The 10,545-nt window shown below is 35.2% G+C and overlaps 1 protein-coding gene across 1 annotated transcript; it reads left to right on the top strand.

Annotated features, from left to right (window-relative positions):
- The first annotated feature begins 5,861 nt into the window (after window positions 1-5,861).
- Window positions 5,862-10,287, top strand: LOC107675451 (ferritin, heavy subunit-like). The gene is made up of 3 exons (XM_016469796.1): window positions 5,862-6,241; window positions 7,455-7,601; window positions 9,426-10,287. Exons 1-3 carry the CDS (start codon window positions 6,074-6,076, stop codon window positions 9,717-9,719), a joined length of 609 nt encoding a protein of 202 aa, XP_016325282.1. The 5' UTR covers window positions 5,862-6,073; the 3' UTR covers window positions 9,720-10,287.
- Window positions 10,288-10,545: the final 258 nt, after the last annotated feature.

Genomic DNA, 10,545 nt, shown 5'->3' with positions numbered 1-10,545 from the left:
GTTGGCGACGCACACTCCGAAACCCCCTTACACAATCGTAAAGGATCCCATAACAGAGTCTTTCCAGTGGGGATGACTTTAGGGATGGTGTCAAATGCCAGCTATAAAAGAGCATGCCGACCGAAGGATTAGCTGAGTGTTATGATCCACCATTGTATTTTTCTTTGCCCTTCTTTCCACCCTGTTTAGATGGCAATTAGTGAGCTGCCAAGTTGGGCTGAGTTCTACGGGTGACGTTACTGAGTATTGTTTATAGACAGCTGCTGGCCCCGATAAAAGCTAAGGCCCATTGATGTATTCACCAGCTGTGCTAGTAAGCTACAGGCTGCCTCCACTACTCTGTCAAGAGCTGTCCAACCTGAAGAGTGACCCCTCGTATAGCTTTATAGCTTTATTGTTCATTCTGAATAATAAAATGTGCACAGTATGTTTCGGGATGAACTTCGGTGATCGAAAAGCAGTCACAGGGGTGGTACCTTTTCAAAACATACACCTTTGTATGTTATTTTCCCCTAAAGAATGCATATTAGTAGCTTAAAGGTACAAATTAGTACCTAAATGGTACATATTAGTACCTTTTGAAAGGGTAACACCCCAGTGACAGCTCTTATACCTTTTTTCTGAGTGTATTAGTTGTGTGTTACTGTGCAAAACTAGCAGGCACAATGCTAAAATGTCTTGGGTTGTTTCCAAGGAATGCTAGCCAGTTGTTAGTGGCATTAATTTTGTTGACAAAATTACTGACAAAAAAGTTTGCTAACAACGGATGTGAGCTAAAGCTGACAGTGAATCAACACCCAACTGAAGCACTTTGCTAACAGGTTAATTAACTCACCCATATGCATTCTATACATACGCGATTAATCAAATATATGCTTAACAATAACATAATATTATAACCTGCACCTGGACAAAATGGTTCAGACTGAGATTCAGACCAGATTGAAATTGATTAAAATTAATTAATATATACCCAATTAATATAACTAATATAACAAGTATATTAAAATGTAAAATAATCGAATTACAAGTACTTAATTTTTGGAATCTGATTACGTAATCCAGATTACTTGTAATCAGTTACTGCTTAGCTTACTGCCTGAAGTCAAACACTGTACCCCATGTCTTACTGATATTTTGGTTCCTGGATTTAACTTAAGTCCCTCCTTTAATGTAAGCCTATGATTTTTTTTCTCACTAAATGAAGAGATTAAGAAAATGTTTAAATAAAGCCAAAACTGAAAAAACAAAACTGCAGTTCCACTCTCGTATCCATTTTGAATGTACTCCGATACAAAATAAACCTATAAATACACATCACTTCCAAAGTGTTAATGTGTCTTCTCTGTTAAAAACAAGTGCCAAGGCACTGTGATAAATTCCTAAGTCTCAGATGAGTGGGAGTTACTTCTTATATTTTGAGTCGTGCGATGAGAGATGGGCATTAAAAGCAAAAGGCCACATTCCGATGCTGATGTGGTATGAATTTACACACACACTCCCTGATGCCTAGGATCAACATCCACAAAAATAGTTCCACAGATGAGATGGTAAACCATAAAGGAGCAGACACCCTCATTAATCTGAAATAAAACACTTGGGTGAGTTTTTTAAGAATGTATTAGAAATATGAGACAATATCCTTTAACAATTTAGACTGTAATTGATAAATGGGGTTGGATTTACATAGCTGGCATAATGACCCAACTGGGAAGCCCTTCCAGACATGTAAAAGAGGAATACTTCTGAAAGGACATCCCGTAATTACTGTGGGAGGATTTGGGATAAGTAGAACAAAACTATTTGAATTTTTCAAGGTGCAGTACTAGAGTATGGCTTGGTACATAAAACTGTATATATAACAGAATAGTACATGCATTATTCAATAAACAGAAATATATACATACTACTCAGACACATTCTAAACAGATATCTATATTTATATCTGTATGTATATATGTGTGTGTGTGTGTGTGTGTGTGTGTGTGTGTTTTTGCAGATGAATTTTTGAAATATTAATAAACAGTAGTTTTGTTAAAGGGGTCATTGGATGCGACATGCACTTTTACAAGTTGTTTGCACTGAAATGTGTGTTGGCAGTGTGTGTACACAACCACCCTATAATGATAAAAAAAAATTTTTTTTTTAATCTGGTTAAATGTTTTCCCCTTTCTGAAGTCGAGCCGATCTCAGCAAATACACAAAATAATGTTATTTTTAGCAACATCACCCCTTTAATGTTTTAAAAAGAAAAAGTCTCTTATGCTCACCAAGGCTGCATTTACTTGATCAAAAATGCAGTAAAAACAGTAATACTGTTAATTATTATTACAATTTAAAATAAGTTTTCTATAACATATTTTAAAATGTAATTTATTCCTGTGATGCAAAGTTGAATTTTCAGCTTCATTACTCCAGTCTTTAGTGTCACATGATCTTTCAGAAATCATTCTAATGCTGATTTGATTCTCAATTATTAATAAAGGTTCTTATTATTATCATCGATGTTGATGTTTTGCTGTCCAATGTTTTTGTGGACTCTGTAATAAAAATTTTTTCAGGGTTCTTTGATCACTAGAAAGTTCATAAAACATTGACTTTGGTAATTTTTGTAACATTAGAAATGTCTTTACTGCTACTTTTGTTCAATTTAATGCATCCTCATTGAATGAAAGCGTTTTTTAATGATAGTGTATTCATGTTTTCACAAAATAACAGCAAAAAAAAAAACTGTTTCCAATGTGGAAAAAAAAATGTTTCTTGAGCACCAAATCAGCACATAAGATAATTAATAACACAAGCCCTACATAAGAAGCTTTAAAACAATTTAGCTCCACAAACGTTCATTAAAGGATGCGTGAATCATCCTCTCCTCGGACAGAAAATGATATCCCTTTGGGTTAAACAGTTAAGCCTCTACTGCGTTTCAGTAACATGAAGGGGGAGACGTCTAGCCAGCATGAGCCACCCTAGTCTATCAATAAGTAAAGACAATACTGCTGGTCTTTAACAAGACCAAACACTGCAACTAGAGGCCTCGTCCCTTTAAGCCTACAGAGCTGACGTTAGCAAGACAAACAGTGACTATGACTGACTCCTGGATGTCATATTCATAAATCTGTTTTTGGGACTATAATCCCTGTAATGCTGCAACACGGTCGAGCCCACATGTCGAACAGAACCCTCTGTCCACTCATTGTCCATTGTGTAATCCGTTGGTAATGTAATCTAGCGCTGGGCCTGTCCAAACACAGAGTCAGGGTTGTTGTAAAAATGTCTCGTCAGGGCAGTTCACCATCTTTACAGCTCAAAGCAGGTGTGGGAAGCACTCGTCCCATCACCAACACGCACCAGAACAGCATTTGTAGGCCTATGCATGGAAATATGTGTGTTTCATGTTGAAATGGTTGTTGGAAGTCAATATTCTATGTGATAACAACGGGTGGGTAATTGCATGAAATTTGTATAAGTACTGAGAATACACAGTATAGAGCAAACATAAGCAAAACTTAATTTTAGGATAAATGTCACAAAAATATATAAAGAACAGGTCATGTTTCACCTAAAAAATATATGAAAGAAATTGAAAACATTTTAAAAATGAATACAGCATATAGCATGAAGAAAGTGAAGCCCCAATTTCTGGCATGCATTTGTAAACATGTATTATTGTAATGAGAATCTAATCATCACCAATGAGAATAATAAAAAGTTAAAAGCATTAAGGTGAAGAGAATATGAAGAAAATTAGAAAATATGAATGAACTGTCATACAAATAATGTCATACTGCAAAAGTCAATGGTCTTAGAAATAAAATGTATTTTTTAATGTAATATATATATATATATATATATATATATATTCTAAATTGTTACTTTTATTTAGTAAGGAAGCATTAAATTGATCAAAGGTGACAGTAAAGACATTTATAATCTCATATAAGTTTCTATTCTAATTCTAATTATATTCTATCATTCTAATTTATTTCTATTTCTAATTGTATTTCAAATAAATTATGTTATTTTGAACTTTCTATTCATCAAAAAAATAAAAAAAAATAAATGCAGAAAAGAGAAAGACATCAAAAGAGACTTCTTTCAAAACATTATATGTATATAGTTTTTTGCCTTTGATTTTGGGGTGTATTGGAATGATTTTGTCAGACTGTGACTATAGGTTAAATAAATATTTTTTTGTTTAAATCAGTAAACAGGACTAAAATCTAAAACAAATGATAAAAAGGTCAAAGAATCATTGATCAAGAATGATTCATGTTTTGTTTTGTTTTTTTTGTGCTTTTTTTGTATCATGTCAGACATTGTCACTGGATTTATACAAGTCTATTAAGAGAAGTCAAAACAAACAACATTTGAAGAATATTTCAGGTGAGATGAGAAACAAGACCAGCAAAACCAGAAACAAGACCGAAAGTCTTGAGTGTCTTTGGACAGCTGCACTAAGAAACTCACAGACAAAGACAAAACATGGACAAAAGGCAGGTGGTATCCTTGAAGGAGGTCTACAGCAAGCTGCCCAAATGTATGACAGCTCTGTTGCATCGTTATCTTAGGGCACACAACACATACCCACCACGATGTACAAGAGCCACAGGCTGTGACCTAAAATGTGGGTCACGCTCGCAACCCTTATTCCGAATTCAAACAGAAACCCGGATCACAGAGCCTGATCCGGGTCTGTTCCCCCAGATTGTGTGTGTGTAATTTGTTACACTTAAGTTCAGCTCAGGTCATTGTATATGTGTCTGAGAGGTGCAGAGGTCAAGTCAAGAGTGCAGGTCCTGTTGACCCGATGCTGGACATACACTGTGTGTTCCCCTTTCTTCCATCCAGACCCAACTGGCCCCCGGGGATCTCCCAGTCCCTCGTGTCAGTCATCTGCATTGAGTAGGGCGCAATGACACGGGCCACTGATGAAACAAGATACGGGTCTACCAGGGAAGAGGGCAGGGGGACACAGCGTAGACCCCAAAGGACAACCGAATCCCTTGGTTTGAGTAGAAAAGGAGCATGTTATCATACATGCATGACTCTTTTTGGCATCTTTTGTGCTGGATTTTAGGCAGTTTCAAAGAAAAAGCCACATCTGAGGCTGGCAATTAAAAAGAAGATAGTTAAAGTGGCAGCTGATGGATGAAAAAAACACTGACAGCCAATCAGAAACCATCCTGATTTAAAGAGCTTGTGCATTTAAAGTGACACTTAAGATTTTAAGTACAGTAAAATACAAAAAGCCTCATCTTCTTTTTTTACAAGGGCAGCACACCTGTTTAGGCTGCTCTCCAGGGAAACTGCCATAAAATAATCATATAATGAGTAGATCCACTCACTCTGGATCATTTAGCATCATTGTTGTATCAATATAACAGTAAACTATAGGCTGGTAAAACCATCAGTGTTGGGGGTAACGCATTACAAGTAACGCGAGTTACGTAATCAGATTACTTTTTTCAAGTAACTAGTAAAGTAAAGCATTACTTTTTAATTTACAGGAGAGGCTTATTCATTTCACTTTTGGTGTGAAAAGGCTTTTATATTTGCCAAAAATAGAACTTTTTTATTTTAAAAACAAACAAGCAAGCCCTGTCCAGATTTTAAAAGTAACGCAAAAGTAACGTAACGCATTACTTTCCATAAAAAGTAACTAAGTAACGTAATTAGTTACTTTTTTATGGAGTAATGCAATATTGTAATGCATTACTTTTAAAAGTAACTTTCCCCAACACTGAAAACCATAGTGCATGTTCGTATGGCAGGTTGCCCACTCATGCATCCACTCACATAATAGCTACCGGATGAACTTGACAGAATGAACGGGAAACGTTTGCATGTTTCGTCCTCCCTCATCTGCGTTTATCCAGCAGCAGTCGTCGACTTTGAATATTAGTTCATCACTATTTCATCATTAGCTCATTTAGCCTATTTCTTCACAACACGGAAATACGACAAACTCATACTAGTATGACACATACTAGTCGTGTGAGGATATACGAAACGCGAGAAATTACCGAGGACAGTATTGACGTTCGGTATTGATTTTCTTTACAGCTTAAACATGTCGGAACCGAGAGTAAAGCGAATAAAAACTTGCCTTCCCCTCTGTAAAACACATTTCTCTTCTGCTGGGAGTCTGGCGAGGCAAAACTTCCCGACTGTTGTGGAGGGAAGTCTGTGTGGAGTTTCCACTTTGCTTATGGAGGTCTCTTACAGACTCGAAGCGCTGGTAAGAACTTTACTGTAAACATGATGCAAAGATATTATAGCCTACAACACCCCAAATTAACAGTGTTGCAGAATTAAGCTGCTTTAATTTACTGCGTTGCTTTATAAAGTTTTAGATTGCCAAACCCAGCTACATCACGGAGACATCTATTTGACATCTGCATTTACATCTGTAAGACTTATTTTTTAGTGTTTGCTCATCTGCAATACATCTATACGACATTTCTTATCAGATGTCAAATAGGCGTTTAGAAGATGTCTGGAAGATGTTTATGATTTAGAGTGTATGTAAAACTGACATCTTAAAGACGTCTATCAGATGTTTGTACACAGCAGATGCTTTCCAGATGAAGCGATCTTTAACAGACATCTTGCAGACGTACGTGTTCTATTTGGGAAGACGCCCTAATGCAAAAAAAACACTGGATTTGATCACTGTATAACTTTCATTCAAAACATCATTGCGCAATAACAAAAGATGTCTGAGATGATAAACATGAGTAACCTTTTAAAAATGTACTTTAAAAAAGTCCTTAGAAATGTTATCTTTGAATTCATGTTACTTTATGCAATTTTGAAAAACGTTTTTACCATTTTTAAACAAAAATATCGATTTAATGACACAAAATATCAAATGGAATATCCAAAGTAGGCCAGCAAAATGGCTTCTCATCACATTACTTTTTTTTTTTTTTTTTGATTTGGCACACAAAGTTTCAAAATGTAAATTTAAAAATTTAAGACAAAACTGTTATATTTTTTAATGTTATACTGTTAATTTTGTCCCCAAATCATAGGTCACTATGTCAACAGTATTTTAATAAAAAATCATTCAGTATGTTTTTTGGGGGGGGTTTCTCCATATTTAAACTAGAACACTCTAACTAACTAGACAAAAACATACAGTTAAAACTGAAACATAAACTGAAACTGAAAAAAAAAAATGGCCAGAGAGAATAAATATGTCTTTAGCAAACTTGAGGGCTGAAATAAAAGGAGTTAATGTGTATTCATAGTCATGGACAATTATTTTATTGGTTTGATTTTTTTTTTTTTTTATGTTTTAAATAAATTCACAGAAATCAAAAACACTAAAAACGACAACATACCGACCCCTTTTCTTCACTTACAGGAAACCATACAGGAAACTGGTTAGCAAAATCATTTTCCAGTTAATTTCATCTAAATCAGATCTGTCTTCTGTTCTGTTTCAGGCCAAAATCTTTGAGCAGAGTGATCTGGCTTTGCCCAAAGTGGCTGTGTATTTTCATCAGGAATCAGTGAAGGAACTAGAGCGGGCAGAGGCAATGCTGCAGTATCTGACCCAGCGGGGAGGAAAATACTGCAGTAAGAACATCCAGGTAACTCACCCACCACAGTTAACCAGAGCACCAGCACAAGCCTTGGAAAAGTGGCCTGTATTTTTTTCTTGGAAAAAATAGGACCTAGTTATGGAACAGAGAAGGCATCTCCTTCATTTAAACTCACATTTACTCAAATTTGTTTGATCATAAGCCTAATTTTTCCAGAAATTGAAAATATCCCTTTGACTCCTGTCTGTATGGGGCAGCAGCTCTGAAGGGGGATGGAGGGCAGAGAGAAAGAGAGCGATGGGGGGCTTTGCAGAGATCTCCCCTTTAATGCCTGTTAAGGTATACGTTTCCCCTGAGTTCCGGAAAATTGGCGAGATTAATGTGAAGGCGGAAGGACAGTACATTAATTGTAGTACCAGATGGATTCCATGGCACTCGCACTGCTGTCACTTTACACTGCGTCCTCTCTTCTCCTCTCAGTGTTTTTTCTTTCCACCCTTCCCTGATTTTATGACTCGTGTAAAATTGATCCTGACTGGGACTGGTGAGGGTCCATCAGCAGCGATTTTGAACACCTTGTTATCCGCTCATCCGTGCTGGGTGATGGTTGGACATACTCGGAAACAACTGTGTGCTGTCTTAGTTAATTGTAGCTCAATTCAGTTCATGTTCAGTTCAGTTCATGATCATTCAGAAATCATTGTAATGCTGATTATGCGGAAATATTTCTTATTAATATCAATGTTGAAAATAATGCAGTGCTGCTTCATATTTTTGTGGAAAATTATTTGATGAATTTAAAGTAAAAAAAAAACAGCTTTTATTTTAAATAGAAATCTTCTGTAACATTATAAATGTCTTGTAAATATCAATTTTGATCAATTTATGCATCCTTACAGAATAAAATTATTATTATTTTTTTTTTTTGAATTGCACTGAACCCAAACATTAAGAAGCAGTGTATGATAACTTCAATGATGTGCATGTTTTTACATTTCTGAATTAAAATGTTGATATTTGTGGAACATAGTGCTACAGCTGTCCTGTTATATTATGAAGAAAAGGATGTAATTAAAAGAATGAAATTCTTGAAAGAAACCCCTTTTTTAATACGAAGTTTGGTGTAATATTTTATTATTATTTATTAGGAAAAAATATTTTAACAAAATATTTTCATTTTTTATTATTATTATTATTATTATTAAATATTTATAAAATATCAGATCTTTTTTTTTTTTATTTTAGATAAATCAGGGCTTGTTCAGGTTTGTAAAATGTCATGTGGTGTGACTCCCAAAAACGTAATGATGTTTTGAATAAATAATTTGTGATATTTGTAAAATACTTTTTACCTTAAAAAAATATATATAAAAAAATGTTGTTAAAAATAATGATTAAGCACACTCACATGTATTCAAGATGTAAGGAAAATTTTATATTTACTTGTTGGTAACACCTCATGACATTTTTATAGTGAGAACATTTTTTATACTTTTCTTAAAAACGTTACATTGTTTTTTTAAACCATATGAAACCAACATAAATACAAAAGGTACGCTTCAAAGTATTTGGCACGTGCCCAAATGTGATTTGCAGTGATTCTTCATGATGAATACCTAACCAATTAGACACAAAATTTAGTTCAGAAAATCACGCTAGTATAACGTGGCACTCAAGGCCGTGTTATACTAGCCCTGTCCCAAATGGCACACTTGACACAGACTTCCTCACATGCGGGGACTCACGGGCTTCCCTCACATGCGCCTGTAGGGGGCTATTAGATTTCAGAGGGGTGCTGGAACTCTGCATTGAGCAATCAGCATCCAGAACCGTTTAATTTTATATTTAATGTACAATATGTAACATTTACAGAGGCCAGGCACTGAAGAGGTGTGTGCCATCCTCCCTGCTCTGGAGATCATGCTTAACCAGTGGAAGGAGGAGATGAGCGTTATGGTGGAGCTGAATCAGCTGGCGCATGAGTACAGAGATCCACACACCGCCAGCGTAATCAAAAGTCAGTTCATTCAGCCCCTCGTCCCAAAGGTCAAACTCATCGGTGACCTCTTGACCAGTGCTCACAGAGTGGGCTGCACTAGTGACAGCACAGGTGGCTTTGGCGAGTATCTCATCGACCGGCTACAAGAGACGCTGACAATCGCTTAGGCTTCCTCTTCATTATCATTTAGGAACCATGTATGCACTGTAAAAAGTGATTATTCAAAGTATTAAATAAAACAAAGATAATTGGAGTGCGTTTTACAAGAATAGCCTATTTCAGCTTAATATTTCAACTTCATGATTTAATCTCAACTTAATAATTACATTTTTAATTCAATGTGTTACTTGCCATTTCTTTGTAATTATTTGTGTATTATTTGTAGACTGAAAATGTTTCCGAGTAAATCCTACACCTATTTTTTCAGTGAGTGTCTTTAGCCCTTGGATGGAGGATAGACTGAGACAGATTACATATTGGTCCAAAAGGGAAAATAAAGTGCAGAGATGCACTTACAATAGTGCCAGGTTTGTATGTAACAAGTCACTCCAGTTGTAGATATTAGTTTAATGTCATTCCAGTAAAATTAATGTATTCTTCAGTGACAGTAAGCCGAATAAGTTGTTTTTTGTTTGTTTTGTTTTGTTTTATTTTTTATTTTTCCCATTTATTAGTGCTTCACATTTATATATTGAATACTGCATTGACCTGTTTATCCTGTGCGTGAGAATTTTAAAAAAGTAAATCCCAAAAAAAAAACAAAAAAAAATGTCTTTCAAAAGGAAATTATATATTTGTATTTTTGGAAGATGAAATATTTTACTTCTATTTTATTATATTTTACCTTGACATTTTTCAATGTTATCCTGCACTGGTTTTAATAAACAGTGTCCACATTTTATATGCCATTGTGTATTTTTTTCTTTATAGTATCAAAAGTACCTGTTTTGCAGTAAAATATGATTGTGTTATTGTAGAGATTTTATGACTTAT

This window comes from Sinocyclocheilus anshuiensis, unplaced genomic scaffold (genome assembly GCF_001515605.1).
Source record: "Sinocyclocheilus anshuiensis isolate Anshui unplaced genomic scaffold, SAMN03320099.WGS_v1.1 scaffold1270, whole genome shotgun sequence".
In the NCBI taxonomy this organism is placed as follows: domain Eukaryota; kingdom Metazoa; phylum Chordata; class Actinopteri; order Cypriniformes; family Cyprinidae; genus Sinocyclocheilus; species Sinocyclocheilus anshuiensis.
This window is presented reverse-complemented; position numbering and strand designations above follow the sequence as displayed.

Bases quoted from the DNA above. Each gene is read 5' to 3' on its own strand.
- LOC107675451 (XM_016469796.1), top strand. From the start codon at position 6,074: ATGTCGGAACCGAGAGTAAAGCGAATAAAAACTTGCCTTCCCCTCTGT. The intron at 6,242-7,454 runs GTAAGAACTTTA...GTTCTGTTTCAG, and splicing joins CTTACAGACTCGAAGCGCTG to GCCAAAATCTTTGAGCAGAG. The intron at 7,602-9,425 runs GTAACTCACCCA...TAACATTTACAG, and splicing joins ACTGCAGTAAGAACATCCAG to AGGCCAGGCACTGAAGAGGT.